The sequence below is a fragment of the Homalodisca vitripennis genome, chromosome 1 (genome assembly GCF_021130785.1).
Source record: "Homalodisca vitripennis isolate AUS2020 chromosome 1, UT_GWSS_2.1, whole genome shotgun sequence".
NCBI lineage: Eukaryota > Metazoa > Arthropoda > Insecta > Hemiptera > Cicadellidae > Homalodisca > Homalodisca vitripennis.
In genome coordinates, this window is record NC_060207.1 from 178,529,284 (window position 1) to 178,546,100 (window position 16,817).

Here is a 16,817-nt window from a genome sequence, read left to right on the forward strand (position 1 = left end):
GTGTAAGCTAATGAGTAAGATTGAGAGTTCTTGCTGATTCCGTAACTCACTTACTCCTAATTCTCTTACTTCTTCTATTTGACTCGCATACAATTTACGTTATTAGTAAAGAAGCTGTCACATTAAAATATCTTATCTTTATTTTAAGAGACGTTTGAAAGTAGTTAAAGTCGAGGAATCAGTTTGTTTGGTTGGAATTTTTTGAAAGTTTTAAGCAATTAAGATTTTTGTGTAGGTTAAAGAAAAAAATGTGTTTTATTAATTACAGGCATTTACATTTGGACATTTTCTAACTCAAATTAAAACAGCTGCACATAAAAATTTGAAATGCTTACACGAGTTGAAGTTTTCGGGAATAACATGTTCCCAAAATTTAATGACTAAGGAAAATTACATTTTTAGTTTTAAATATTTAAGAATTCAAACCTGTTATATTAGAATATTTCGTAAAAATACATTAAAAATAATGTAATAAAACTGTCCTTACTTAAAATTTCACGTTTAAAGGAAAACATACGCCAACTCCCTCTAATTATCTTTCATATATACATAATTTAATTCATTATCATCAACATTTTTAGCATAATTACCTGGATAAGGTGTTTCTAAGTTCTGTGCTAATCGTGGAATAACATGTTTTTCTCTGTTTTCATAAAGAGCTGTGACAAATTTGTTTTCATTTGTTTTCAACCCGTAACCGATTGCACCACTTTAATATATAAAATGTATATTTTATAATAAAGTAAAAAAATATATTAATGACTGAAAATTATTGTTCACAGAGAGCCAGTGATTAGTACACGATAGTGATTATTCCTCACTATGTGCATATTTTTATAATTATCTGAATAATGAATTAGTCAAATGTATAAAACTGAATATGTCATAATGATTATAAATATGTACACTGGTTTATTACCTTTTGGATCCATATATTATAATACATTTCACATGTCGAATTTTAGAAATTTAATGTCAAGAAAACAGTTTATATAAGGGAGTGCGAGTTATAAATTCCAGGAATTCCTTCCTTGAGTCAATTTCGTCATGTTTATGAAAATAACCACCCAAAAACGTAAAGCAATATGCAAAATAATATAAATAGGTTAAATTTCCATATGAAGCCCTCGGCTTTTAATGAACGAGTAAAGATTATCTATCACCGTCATGATGACGGTAAAAGATACTCATTATTAATTAATTATATAATAATAATTATTATTATTTATTTTCCACCATTTACAAACAAATACAAAACAATATACATTCTTTGGAAATACACTGACCAAAAACCAGTAGCTGGTCAGCGTAAAAAAAACAAAACAATTTACAAAAATAAAATAAAAGAGTCCTTTCCTAATAAAAACAATATTACAACCAACAAGCTGCTCTCCATGACGTCTGCATCTGATTAAAACGTCCAGAGGCATATAATGAGAAACAGTACACATTTATACACACATACATATAGTATACATAAATATACAATACAATAGACAAAGTTGCCATTCACTAACCTATATTCACAATAAATCTGATATATTAATTAAAAGTTTGGCTAATACTAATTACAAGGAAAAATAACAAAAAGTTGTAATAATGGTAAAATAAAATAAATTCAGAATTTAGTGTACTATTTGAAAAAATTAAAAATTGAATACTCAGCTCAAAACATATTTGTTAAATCACCAATATTAAGATGTGTCAAAAGCCAAGCTTTCAGCATTTTAGAAAAACAGTTCAAGATATTACATGATTTTATTTCGCTTGGAATCTGATTAAAAAGCTTCGGACCTATATACTGAATGGATTTCCTAAAAGATTCTTTGTTTACTTTCGGTATTCTGAAATTTCGGTTATCTATACTTCTAGTTCTGTGCAACAAATCATTTGTTCCAACATTTCCACTGCGCAAATAAAAAATTCGTAATACTTTATATACATACAAATGTTCTACCGGCAAGATTTTTAACTAAACATACAGTGGGAAAGCACTTTCTCTTCTATTTTTGTTCAATATTATACGAATCAAGTAGTTTTGTGTTGTTTTTAATTTATTGATTAAATACTTGTATGTACCTCCCCAGCAATGTACAGCATACCTACTCCAATCTTGATTGTATTAGGGCAAAGTACAATGTTCACATCAAGTTCGTACCACAAAATTTTCTGAGAAAATAAAAATTTCTAATCGTAGATCTTAATTTGCTATGCAAATCCGTGATATGATTCTCCCAAGTTAATTTATTATCCATGGTAACGCCGAGATATTTAAACATGTTTACTTTCTCTACACATTGACAGCTACACAGATCTGGGATACAATTTATTCTGTGGTACTTTAATTGTAATGGGAAATCAAAATTAGTCACAGTGCGTTGTTTAGTACCTTTCTAAACTGTCAATTAATGATTAATTACTTATTAAAAGAAAGGCAATTTTCATAATTTTCATGCGCTTTGCTGGAACCCATATTCACTTCTCATGTATGATTGTCAAAATATTTATAATTGAATATTTATTGTGAACACAATACTTATGGACAACAATAATTAACCATAACTTTACACATTTCATTTTTCGCAAAGTATTTTAGTTGATTTCAATAGATTTTAATTTGCTCAGTAAGGATATAATATAATTTATGAATGGTATAATATAAGCCTCTTGCAGTAGCACCTCTAACAAGATAGTTTCCCGCCTAATGCAGTAAGACGGGACGGGATTACAAATGGAAATTTCTCTCAATGGTCCATCACTGAGTTCAGGTCAGTTTACAAACATCTTGTCATCCAGATAAAGGCTTCTAATAATATTCCTAAAAAACCATTATTCATGAAGCCTGGTGCAAGATTAAAAGACCTATCAAAATTGGAACCTACTGACCACTGTTATAGGTATAATGAGAGATAATTAAACGCCCAGAAAATTATATCCATCATTAACACTAATTTTACCTTCTAAACATTGTGTAAAAGACGCTCGCCATTCTCACAAAATGTCAGTAACATCTCTGTTGGAGACCATGAACTTTAATGGTTACCATATTACGAGATAATAAATATTTTTCAGCAAAGTCAATAAAGTATTCAGCTTGATAATATTATTAAAGAGTACGTGGTCAGAGGGTCCAGTATAACGAGGTTATTGAACATCCGGAAACATCCATCACTAATCTCAAGTATGATTGGAGATGCCTTGACATTTAAGGCTTTTCTTAGGCACCAATGAGGTACACATTGGTGAGAGTCGCCCAACATTGTCTAAAACCAAATGCATACCTAACGCTCGGGTAGCGAGAGCAGTGTGTAACCTATTGTTGTGTTCAACTTTTTACATAGTACAAACCGCCAACTACTTATATAACTTATTCCTTAAATTATCTTAGAATAATTTTGCTGTGGACAATATTATTACTGTTTCGTCATTTACAAACACTTACTCTGTTTAGTACATACATAACACTTATTTTATTAAGTCATTATATAACATTCAAAATTAGAAGGCCAGACTTCTGCTGAACTTGGGTCTATGACTATCTCTTATAATAAATAATATTTGCCTTAGAAACGAAATTATAACAAAGATCCCTATCCTATAAAGTTCGTACATGGACGATGATACTGGAAGCTAGTAAAAGAGACTAAACAGTAGGTCAAAAGTATTCGGCCTCTTTCACACTCACATCAGCTATCCTTTATCAACTTTCACGTATGTTGCCGAGCCGTTGAGCCAATCCGTCATCACGACAAGAGAAGTTTTTCACTAATACCTAAGGATTCTCGGCGACCAGTTCCTGGAACTTCAGTAGTGAGACAAAGTTTATGGATTCCAGGAAGGAATTTTCTCTCAATATCCACTAATGATTTCAGAGATCCTGAAGGCCCCTCAATATGAGTCACTGCCCTTTGCGAGAATCTTATCACAGAGAATAAGGGGAAGAGTCTATACATTACAAGACCGATAGTACTCAGGCTCAAAGTCCCCGTCTTAGACCGCGCGGCCACCGGCTTTCCAAATGGTACTGACTTGGTGATACCGAACTTGTGCCATCAATGTTAGTCAAATTACTCGCTTCGATACCATTGATCCAATTGTAGGAAGAAACAACCAATACGAACTGTAGGGTTTATTCTAGTGATGCTGAGGGCTTCAGCATGTAAAATTAAAGTAAGGAATCTGTGAGTATTCTACGTACGATTGCAGTTTACGATTTGGATTTTAGATACAGTCTACTTGTTGGCCTTATTGACGGTCTAAAACTTCTGCAAAGTAGTATACTCAAAAAATTATCAAACTAGTATTTTAAACATAGTTTACGCTTTTAAAAAATGTATGGTAAACCTACCTTGTTGACATACAGTTCCCAGAACGAGAGATACTACATCCATGTAGGTGGTATTTTGTAGAACTACGCAGGATATTCCAAAGCATCTCGCTATTACCAACTGAAGAAAAATAAACATATGACTTCTTTCAGTAAATATACTATCTAGGTTGGTAATAACATCGTTATTAAAGAAAGTTATTTTTAATTAGAGCACAAATAGTTGATATTATTATTGTTAACATTTCATTTACATCGACTGCTAATATAGTTCAATAAATAATATACCAGATATTATATAGTCATAACGATACACTTACCTCACAGGAGAAGATAATAATGACAATGATACAATATGCCAGACAACAGATCCAAACATCTGTTCCGAATGGAAGGATGAAGATGTTGCTCACACTGGAAAGCGACGGTTGTCGAAACAACAGCGTAGTCCTGGATTCACAACAATAAAGTTGGAGTCTTATCAGATAGTATTTTCAGATAACTAGTTTTGGCAGGTTTTGTGACCGATGTGTCTAGGTTTTTTAAGTATTTAAACACAAGACCCAGATTTTTCACTGTTAATAATGAAATTTTCAACTTAATTTAGAGAGGCTATAATTTAATTAATTAATTTATATAACAATGCTATTTGATTTCATCAATTCAATGTATATTAATTCACCTAATATGGTACGTCTCTGCGGTGAATTCGACTACGCGAGTTCTGTCAGAGCGCATGAAGAAGCCGGTGGCCGCAAAATCTATCTCCCTCCTCTGCAACTGGCCCATGAGTCCAGTAAATGAACCGTTCACTTCCCATCCGTAGTCATCGACAACCCAAAGCTCCAAGCTGTAAGAGTAAGAGAAAATAACATTTAACAACTAGACCACCTTCCTCTGCAACTGGCCCATGAGTCCAGTAAATGAACCGTTCACTTATTATTGACAATCCAAAGCTCCAGGCTGTACGAGTAAGAGAAAATGACATTTAACAGCTAGATCTCCTTTCTCTAACTGGCCCATGAGTTCAGTAAATGAACCGTTCAGTTATTATTGACAATCCAAAGCTCCAGGCTGTACGAGTAAGAGAAAATGACATTTAACAGCTAGATCTCCACTCTGTAACTGGCATATGAGTCCAGTAGATGAACCGTTCACTTATTAATGACAATCCATAGCTCCAAGCTGTACGAGTAAGTGAAAATAACATTTAACAGTTAGATCTCCTTTCTCTAACTGGCCCATGAGTTCAGTAATTGAACCGTTCACTTATTATTGACAATCCAAAGCTCCTGGCTGTACGAGTAAGAGAAAATGACATTTAACAGCTAGATCTACCCTCTGTATCTAGCCCATGAGTCCAGTAAATGAACGGTTCACTTCTCATTGACAACCCAAAGCTCCAAGCTGTCAGAGTAAGAGAAACTAACATTTAACACTATAAATCTCCTTCCTCTGTAACTGGCCCATGAGTCCAGTAAATGAACCGTTCACTGCTCATCGACAACCCAAAGCTTCAAGCTGTAAGAGTAAGAGAAACTAACATTTAACACTAAATCTCCTTCCTCTGTAACTGGCCCATGAGTCCAGTAAATGAACCGTTCACTTATTATTGACAACCTAAAGCTCCAAGCTGTAAGAGTAAGAGAAACTAACATTTAACAATAAATCTCCTTCCTCTGTAACTGGCCCATGAGTCCAGTATATGAACCGTTCACTTATTATTGACAATCCAAAGCTCCAGGCTGTACGATTAAGAGAAAATAACATTTAATACCTAGATTTCGAATTTAACCCTGGTTAGTTTAAACATCTGTAACAACACTAACCTGAAATTTAGTTGTTCTGCCAGGCACAACACGACAGGATAGTGCAGTTTAGGCCAAGTATCAACATCTGGCATGAAGTCACTGTGGAAACCTCTGAACAGCTCCGGATGGAAGAGCTAGATCAACAACAGTTGGCAATTTCTAATAAATAATAGTCACAATGGTTCGAATTGTAATCTTTATTCGACTAGGCAAAATAGAACTTATAAACCAAAGTATTTTGAATGGTGTGACTTCTGATGTACTTTATAATGTTGTAGACGTCCTAGTTCTTAGGAGCAAATGAACTTTTATAACTTGGCTTAGTTATAACTAGCATAGTTAACGATTTAAGTTTTAGGCTGCTAGCATTCAAGGACAAACAAACAACATTTTAGATAAGTACCAGTACACTAAATATATTCACAATAGCATGTATATTGTCTCCTATATGCTCAAGTGCTTATTGATTATTGTACGTCTTTTGCCTCAAGTCCAAAAATCAAAAATGAATAATCGATGGAGTTGATCATCGATCAACTGCATAATGTTATACGATTGTTCAGTATAACGTTATGAGAATCAAACATTGGTAAGTACAAGCATACTACTTTCTATAATATTGATGGGACACAGATTAAACCGATGGACAATAGGATAATATTAGATCCGATTATTATTATGATGTGTTTTTAGTTTTTGAAAAATATCAGATAATTTCTATTGTAGAGAAACGTGTGTGGTTTAATGCCGAATTGAAAATATATGTATAAATAAAGGTTCTTGGTAAGTCAGTTATTGTAAAAGTTCAAATTGGATACATTGTATCAGGGAGTTGTTCAAGTATAATTCATTTTATTGTGCCTTGCACTTCTTTTACTGCTAAACAATAGTTTATTACACTGTCGTTATAGAGGCAGCGAAACGGGCAATTTTGAGTTCGGATGCAATGCATTGCTCACAGACTCTACAAAATCCTGGGGTTGGATACATTCATTAGGTTTATAAAAATATTACTTATGAAAATACTTTTCCAAACACGTAAAGTAATATTTTCAAAATTCGTTTTTCCATATTTGGTCGTGTCGCCGTAATGGAGGTCATTGCGGAAAGTGCTTCAATATCCATTATAAGTTATCTTTTTTTACTTTTGAGCTTTGTAAGTATCTCTGATATTTTTATTTTTTAAACTGCCTTATTTCTTTATTTAGTATACCATTAGTAGATTGAGAGATTGCCATCGAATCTGCCTCCTTTTTCTTATTCTAAATTTCTCAGGAATAAGTTGCCTGATTTTACAGAGGATAATAAATAACCAATTCTATTAAAATCATTTTGAAGATTCTGCACATTATCAAACTCCTTATTGAGTGGCTGTTGTAGAGTTATCGACATCATCTCCTACAACTGAAGGCTCGTTTAGTGTTAACTCCAACTTTATGTTGTTACTAATATTGTACCATAAATCCAAATTATTACAACCAGAGATGGTTGAAGTGTCTAAAGAGATGGTTAGGAATCTAGGGTAAGGAGAACAGCGGAGTGATCTGAGAATCTCGCTAATGAGATAACTTTGTACACAACGAAATAATTAAATCCCGTAGCTTAAAGGTTGATGAACTCCAGTACATTGAAGTTTCATCATTAGGTTCATAATTATTATCTGGAATGCACGATAGTACCGCCCTGCTACCATTGTTTAGTTTACTAAGTCCAAACTCAATATGTTTCGAATAATAATCTCCTCCAGCTACATGGAAACCAAAAACGACCAATCTGTGTCAAATTTGTGTTGAGTACGGTTGAATCTTGGAGTTCATTGCAGTTACCGTTAGACTAACCTTTTGTAAGTAAACTGTATCTCCTGCTCCTTGATTCCTGTATAAGTAGGTTTGTAAGGTGGACAATTTGTGCTTGCAATTTAGTGAATATTTACGTTGATGCAGATATTCCATGGCTTCTATTAAAAGGCCGTATAAACCTTATTCCCATACATAAACATTTTAGCTGCTGTCATTATTGCGATGTCAAATCTCTTGAGAGAATTGTATACTCTAGTTCACCTAAACTTTGAAAAAGCTTTTTGCATTCCAAATTAAAATTATGAAGTACCCGATAGTACATATTGTGAGGTTGTGTAAAGTCTGGATGGACCAAAGCTATGAAAAAAGTAAAGTTAATTTTCTTTTCTTCAATGAATTTGTTTAATCAATAAGTGATTTAGCTACTCGATGTAACTTTGAAATAAGGTTGGTGAAAGACTGTGGCTCAAATTAAAGTGTGTCTGAACTTCATTGGGAGTTCCCTAACTAACCTAAACTGGTGCTCCCCACCGTGTGGTACCAAATACATGATTCTCAAATCAACAATGATTATGAAATTTTAGGCAGAATTTCGTCTAAAACTTGAAGCGTAAAGTTCTTCATTATTTTATCTACGATGGTTGTTATTATAACAGTTGTTGCAGATACGCATTATTCACTCTTATCTTTCCCTTTGGGAACTATTTACTTGTACTCGTCTATTAAACCGGTTACTTACAACAGTATGTTGCAGTTACGTAATAATCATTCATATGTTTCTCTTTGGGAACTATTAATAATTGTACTCGTCTATTAAACCGGTTACTTACAACAGTATGTTGCATTTACGTATTGATCATTCATATTTTTCTATTTACATTTACTTTTCTAATAAACCTATTACGTACAACAGTACGTTGCAGTTCCGTATCAATCATTCATATCTTTCTCTTTGGAACTATTTACTTGTACTCGTCTATTAAACCGGTTACTTACAACAGTACGTTGCAGTTACGTATCAATCACTCATATCTTTCTCTTTGGGTACTATTTACTTGTGCTCGTCTACTAAACAGGTTACTTACGACAGTAGATGCAATGAGCTTCGTGCGCTGAAGATCGCTTCTGTCTTCGTCCTTTGGAACAAGTATAATTGGATTGTCTCTTCCCACTCGGTAAAGGGACACTAGTTCTGAATTCGTCTCGGTTGCCAGAAATACCTTAAATCAATCATCAGTGTCAATCAGTACTCTGATAGCGCTTTGAAAGGGACATCACGAAATCCTTTTTTTATTATTTACTGAATTAAGATTACACTGTAAGATGTAAATTATACATTTCATTTTAGTGACAGAAAAGTACCGCAAAAAAGACTAATAGTTGCAGATATATACTAGTTTTAGATGCCTTAATACTGTTAACCAGAGATGTTATATGATTTTCAAATCAAGGTCTCTATGATTTTGCACTCGGCTAAGTTCAAATCATTGACAACCAAAGCTGTGAGAACAGACGTTTTAGTTCTATTCACTTGAATATTGTTACCTGACTGTCTGGGAAGATGTTGAGATTATTGAGCCACGGATAGGCATCTAATAAATTAGAATCTGTCGAAGTTTCATTGCTCACATTGCTCAAAGCGAAACTGAAGAGAAGCCATTGGTTTCGCAACGTGAACTTTCTCGAGTGGGAAGCCTGTAACCAGACGATCGTTTGACAAACTTAGAAGTTATACACTTGGCACTTTTCAAGCTGATAACTTCATACTTTGTCACACATATTAAAGGATAATTATTAAAATTATCACTTTAGAACATTTAGTTGTGTACATTATAACGTAACGTCATTGCCAATACCAAGGTTACAATTGTAACTACATAATTAAAATCATTTATAGTACATATATTCTAGAGTACCCAGGCCCGTATTAGGCACGTGCTATTCTCTGCCCACGTACCAAGTTTTGGGGGACGAAAAAATTATGTTTCATAATAAAATATTTACAAATCATAAAAATAATTATAATACGTCATTACTGTACTGTCATGTCAATGTAACGTGGTCTGAATGAGTGCGGAGTACCGTAACGTCGCCTGCCGCTATACTACTTTCGTTTCTAAAAGTGTAGATACCAGAGTTTGAACATAACTACGATCTAAATAGTATGTAATTGTAGATTTTTAAATTATACGAGTAAAATTTATCAAATCACCTTTCTTAACTGAGCGGTTAAAACACCAGAATTTGTGACTGTATGCTTTTAAATTATTGCCTTCGACGTGTAGTTTTGAAAAGCACTATTCAAAACGTTAATTTAAACTCCGGCTTCATTAAACAGATTTTGTTAATTTACCGCGATAGGCGCCTGCTCGTTAAAACGCGCAAACTCCAGACTATCGGGAGCGGGCTAGCGTGTTGGATTTGCAATAACTGTTGTTTTGATATACAGTATATGACGATTTCTCATAAGAGCTAAAGTGGCAGATTCAAAAATAAATTGTTTGCCATAGAGCCGTTTTCAACATAGTCACCATACAAATTTAAGTACTTATTATAGCGATGAACTAGTTTTGAAATTCTAGCGTCATAAAATTCTGCTGCCTAAGACTCCAACCAGATAGTCACTCTCTCCCGAAGTTCCACGTCGTCATCAATGTGCTGCGTCGCAATTCACGTGTTTTACCCAAGTCACGTCTCCTCTAATGATTCTATCGAGCACCGACTCACCATCTTTTTCGTAAGTGTCCAAAAATGTCAATAAAGCAGCCATACGATGGTTTTTATGGATTTCTATTCAGATTTTCGGTACCCATCTTTATTTATGGTAACCTAACTTCTTTGTTCTTCTCATCGACTTTAGAAACAATTTCATCGGTTACAATGCTTGGCCGTCTCATGCACTTAGTTCGGCCATTTTAAAACTTAAAGTACCACTGAAACACTTCACCTTCAGTAATTATATCGTTCCCATAAACTTCACAGAGTTGGCGATAAATCTCAATTAGTTTACTGTGCTTAGCCAACAAAAACCGTATTACCGACCGCACTTCACAACTTGCATGATTTTCAATGGCGTCCAACTATTAAAATTCCTATTGTAAAACAAGAAGCGACGGCTCGTATCTCAATAGCGCGGCTGGGTAGCCACTAAACGGAGAAACGCCCTAACATCAAAATGGCCTCGATATTCCCGCTCCTAGCGGCTAAAGAGCGAAAAGTAATCTACTTTCTGGATAGCCCTCGTACTATCTTTTCCAATTTGTGAATAAATAATGTGCCAAAAATAGCTTATCCTTCACTTTCTTCAAAATAATACGTTAAGGGTTTAGGAACTAGTAATCGTCCTAAAACCCCAAACAGTTAATTGCAACTTTGTACAAACTGATTACCATAAACATACACCATACGCTTAATTAAACAGTATGCCTTAATATATATTCTTTACGAAATGCTGCTTAAACATACAATGCACTTGAATAAACTCACTGAGAAAGCTGTTTGAATATTAAAATCATGTTCTATGGTATACAAACAACTTCACTATTCAAGCAAATTCCGCCTCTTATAAACTAAAACACATGGCAGCGTAACATTAAAATATTTGAATTCTGAAGTGTTCTAGTGTTTTTTACCTTAAAACCTTACATGCGTTGAAATTTTTAAATTTCATAACATTTTTAACAGTGGAAACTGTATAATAGTTTTAGTTACGATTGGACGTTCCAATAAAACTGATTATCAGATTAAATAAATTTTAAATTTGGAGCGCGCGCTAGAAATACCCCCATTTTAAAGATTTTTTTATGACCACCTTTAAAATTTTACTGAACCTGTGTAATAGTTATTTTATACCGTTTCAATCACCAATCTGCTAGTTTTTATGCCGTTTAATACGCGTATACGCAATATATACTAAACTTCAAGGATTTCACCCAAATGCAAATGATACAGTATTTGTAACATAGTCGTGTCCAATCTCTATCCTCGTTAGACTTTGCGTAACTAGTTTCATGCCATAATAATATACTGTAAAAGCTCTTTTGTTATTGCATATACTTCTTATTTTAAGTTAGAAACCAAATACTTTTTTTAGTTGTCATTTATGAGGCCTTTTGTTGTCGAAGTAAAGACCTTCAGACATTTTGTTCAGTTATGTTGGCCTGAAGATGTTTTCATCAAAACTGAAAGGCCTCATGAATAAAACCTGTTTAATTTTACTCTTGGATTATTAAATCCTAATGCTATTAAATCCTAGTGCTATTAAATCCTGTGGCTATTGAATCCTATTAACTATTTTGAATATCGATTTAGAGTATTATTAAAGATAGCAACTTAAGGAATATAATTAAGGACATTTTTAACCACACTCAATACTAAAACTATTATATTCATCAAGTTTTGGAGCCGTATAAATTTAGTATCTGAAAGCCAATTTGCACTAAACCCATAACCTTGTGGATTATTCCTAACTAAGAACTTAAAGAACTTTCCTAAGAATCGCCAGCCAAGATAGTTTTGATGGAGTTTGAGTTAAAAAAAGTTCAAAAGAGTTAAAAAATATCTGATATAATTTTTGTCTCAAACAAAATACTTTTATACGTTTAAAACCAGCAGTTAGACTCACAAATAATAAGTATATCACCGTCATACAACTAGACAAAGAGGCTGAAATTCGCTACTTTGCTACTTTTAACGATCTGTGTAAGGTTAGCTAGCGCTAGTTCAACATTTTATTTACGTGTCTGGGAGTTGGTGTCTGAGAGAAAAATCGTAATTACATATTTTTTACCCTTTTAATACCTTCCCATTTCGACCTCGTCCATATAAAACGTGATTAATGATTTCTTTCCTAGGGTAAATTTTTCCAACGATTGAAAGAAAACCAGGCTGTTTTCTTATAAAGTTCAAAGTAACTCTCGGTTCTGACAATATTTAGTTACTGTTTGTTTACTTTGATTCAAAATCCTGCGGTTAAAGAAGTATAAGTAGTTTAGTGTTACACTATAAGCAGACCGGTCTATAGGCTACAAAAATGTCCATATACTGGTACTTGAGTTAATAAGCTTGCAGAATCAGCACAGTCCAGATCGACTACGAGCACCTCATTGGCGGTTTCTGGTAGGCGCGGCACATCGATCTCCCAGCACTGCATGAGAACGTTCTTCTGCAAAGTTTGGGCAACCCGCATTGTAACACCTGAAAAGATCAACAATGTGTGAGACTCTCCACTTAGAACGATTGGTGGTTTCTAGTAGGAGCGGCATATCAATCTCGCAGCATAGCATGAGCACGTTCTGCTACAGAAGTATGTGCAACCCACATTGTAACACCTTGAAAAATCAACAATGTGTGACACTCTCCACTTAGAACGATTGGTGGTTTCTGGTAGGAGCGGCATATCAATCTCGCAGCATAGCATGAGCACGTTCTGCTACAGAGCTTTGGCAACCCGCATTGTAACACCTTGAAAGATCAACAATGTGAGACACTCTCCACTTAGAATGAATGGTGGTTTCTGGTAGGCGCGGCACATCCTTCTCCCAGCACTGCATGAATACGTTCTGCTGCAAAGTATGTGCAACCCGCATTGTAACACCTGAAAACATCAACAATGTATGACACTCTCCACTTAGAGTGATTGGCGGTTTCTAGTAGGCGCGGCACATCAATCTCCCAGCACTGCATGAATACGTTCTGCTGCAAAGTATGTGCAACCCGCATTGTAACACCTGAAAACATCAACAATGTATGACACTCTCCACTTAGAGTGATTGGCGGTTTCTAGTAGGCGCGGCACATCAATCTCCCAACATTGCATGAGCACGTTCTGCTGCAAAGTATGTGCAACCCGCATTGTAACACCTGAAAACATCAACAATGTATGACACTCTCCACTTTGAGTGATTGGCGGTTTCTAGTAGGCGCGGCACATCAATCACTCAGCATTGCATGAGCACGTTCTGCTGCAAAGTATGTGCAACCCGCATTGTAACACCTGAAAACATCAACAATGTATGACACTCTCCACTTTGAGTGATTGGCGGTTTCTAGTAGGCGCGGCACATCAATCACTCAGCATTGCATGGGTACGTTCTGCTGCAAAGTACGTATATGCAACCCGCATTGTAACACCTGAAAACAACAACAATGTATGACACTCTCCACTTAGAGTGATTGGCGGTTTCTAGTAGGCGCGGCACATCAATCACTCAGCATTGCATGAGAACGTTCTGCTGCAAAGTATGTGCAACCCGCATTGTAACACCTGAAAAAATCAACACTGTTTGAGACTCTACACTTACTTATATAATGTTAATGTTGTTTTATATTATTTTTCATAGTGTTGACATAGTCATAGCTGAGTACAATAAATATATCTAATGTTAGAGCCAATGTCGAATCCGTCTGGAGGATGATTGTGATTTCATTCCTAACTTTTTCTTATGAAATATTGAATATTTATTATTATTACGATTGTTTTCAGTTGTATTAACACTGAACTATTAACCGTGACTTGATCGCAGTAAAGACAGTCATGATGACAATTATGTAGACTTACTTGCTTTATTGAATTATACGCTAGACTGGACTTTAAACATTCTTCGTGTTCCTTAGTCACTCTCTGTGATTTTTAGTTATCAAAGTGTGCTTGAATGATGGAAAAGCATTTAAAATTATAAAAAATCGGTGTTGTATGCAAACCATAAATAAGTAGAATTTATGTATACAGCCAACTCTTGAAAAAAATAACCAAAACATTTTGCCTAACAAATATTACTGTGTTGAAACAAAAATATAATCAAAATTAAATTATAGTTACGTTATCATAAAATAACACTAGTAATTTAATGGTAAAATACTTTTAAAAGTAGTCTGATTGCCTGTAACTTGTATTTAAATTAATAATTTAAAATATGTTATGAAACTGTTAATATTAACTAGTTAATACATTTTACATGTATACATGTTAAATGTATTAACAAGTTTCATTATCATACCCACTACAGATATTCTGAATCCTGTGATTTCTTAGATTACCAATTACTTGTGGAATTTCACATCTGTGAGATCTTTTTCACTATTTTACATAATCCTCTGCAGTCCACACAGTTGCATGTTAGGTACAACGATTTAACATGTTTAATGGTGGAAGATTAAAAATGGATGTTTTGGAACCAATTGTACTCAAAATAATGCTTTCATCTGTTCGTCCACAACTAAATTCCTGCTTCTCCGAAAAATGTGAACAACAGCTTTGATTTTTCTGGATGATCTGGAGTTATTTAAAAAATTTTATATCATTAAAGCTAGAGGTCTGCAGTTACATTTCAATTGAATCATATTCGTGCCAAATATGCTCGACAGTCTTTACAAGTATTCCTCTTAATTTACTTTCACTCTATAATCTATATGTCTTTACATTTATTAAGAATTACATGAGTGTAATGCTTCTCAAGAATGCTTAATTCACCACAACATCAACTTTGACTAGAGCACTCCCTAAGTAAGGTTCAATCGGCATTAAAAATAGAATGGCCTTGGCCAGTGTCCCAGAAAGATCTAGATGGTTTTAACATAGCCAGTGAAGAATTTCCTAAAATGTTTCTACTCATCAAAAGTCTTACTAATTTAAATGCAGTATTATTATCATTTATGTTATCTTTTTTTGAATTGTTTGAAATTTTTCCCGCTGGAGTGAAATAAAATTAGGATTTAAATTCAACGTTGAAGTCTTAGAGCCTATTTCAGGGACCCTATACTAGAGTTCAGATCACATATAAGTATTAGGTATGTTTCTCTGTGGTACGTCTATAGTACCTTGGGTCCAACAAGTTTGAAGAGAGACTCTCATGGTGTTGTGCCGTTTACAGACTTCCACGATAGTGTCAGAGATCCAATGAGACTGGTTCAGCTGGGGCCCTATAGCCCATTTCGGAGTACCTGTAGCCCACTTCAGAATCACAATGAACACCACGAGACCCTTCATGACTCAATGCGACTCGCAGATGTGCTTCGCAGATCAATAGCCTTTCGTGTGCTCTGTGCATAGGCCTCGTTATCCTGCACTTTGATCATGGACGTGCTGCTCACTCGGCAAACACAGAGCTGTTGACCAGAGTAATGTTCTTATTTGACGTCGTATCATGTCGATTGCCGGTTCAGATTTGTTGATCAAAGAACCCAAAGTGCGTAGATATTTTCAGCAATTTTAACTTGCATTGTTTTATATAATTTAAATATAACACACCATACTGGCACAGTTTTACTTCCTGACGATAAGGAGACAATAATAATTTAAACGCAATGTTCGAAACAGGAAAGTTGCCCATAATCATAAATTTTATTTTTATAACTCATATTGAGCATTTGTTGATATTTTTAATTTGTCTACAAGTATTAATGCACCATTGTTTTAAGATGGTAGAGCCCGGTTAAATTGTATAAATTATTCAAATATACATCTAATTAAAAAAATACTTTACAATGTTACCGAGTAACTTTATTATTATTATTATTATTATTATTATTATTATTATTATTATTATTGTATAACATTAGAAATTGTCTTTTGCTTCAAAGTGGATGATAACAGTCATGCGCCTGAACTATATGCCATTTTATAAAATGTTATATATATACAGTATACAGGGAATTTACAAATGTGTGCCACAAACTTCTGTGGCTGACAGTATGCATCATTTTAAACAAAAAGTATTCTATGAATATAGTTTGAGAAATGTTTATTTTAGCCGCTAGCCGCCATTTTGTATTTTCCATAAAAAAATAATATCTAGAAATAGTAAAGATATTTAAATTTGGTATATATAAAAATATACCAAATTTTGCACATAACTATAAATAAATAATAAGAAACTTGAA

The 16,817-nt window shown here is 34.2% G+C and overlaps 1 protein-coding gene across 1 annotated transcript in view; it reads right to left on the reverse strand.

Moving 5' to 3' along the window:
- LOC124354124 (glutamate receptor ionotropic, kainate 4-like) overlaps positions 1–15,924 on the reverse strand; it is a 30,604-nt gene extending 14,680 nt beyond the window's left edge. The window contains 8 exon segments of the mRNA XM_046804356.1: positions 4,349–4,448; positions 4,648–4,777; positions 5,010–5,177; positions 6,157–6,272; positions 9,023–9,157; positions 9,483–9,632; positions 12,988–13,133; positions 15,756–15,924. Of these exon segments, the coding sequence (XP_046660312.1) occupies positions 4,349–4,448; positions 4,648–4,777; positions 5,010–5,177; positions 6,157–6,272; positions 9,023–9,157; positions 9,483–9,632; positions 12,988–13,133; positions 15,756–15,924 (1,114 nt within the window).
- Between the last annotated feature and the right edge of the window lie 893 nt (positions 15,925–16,817).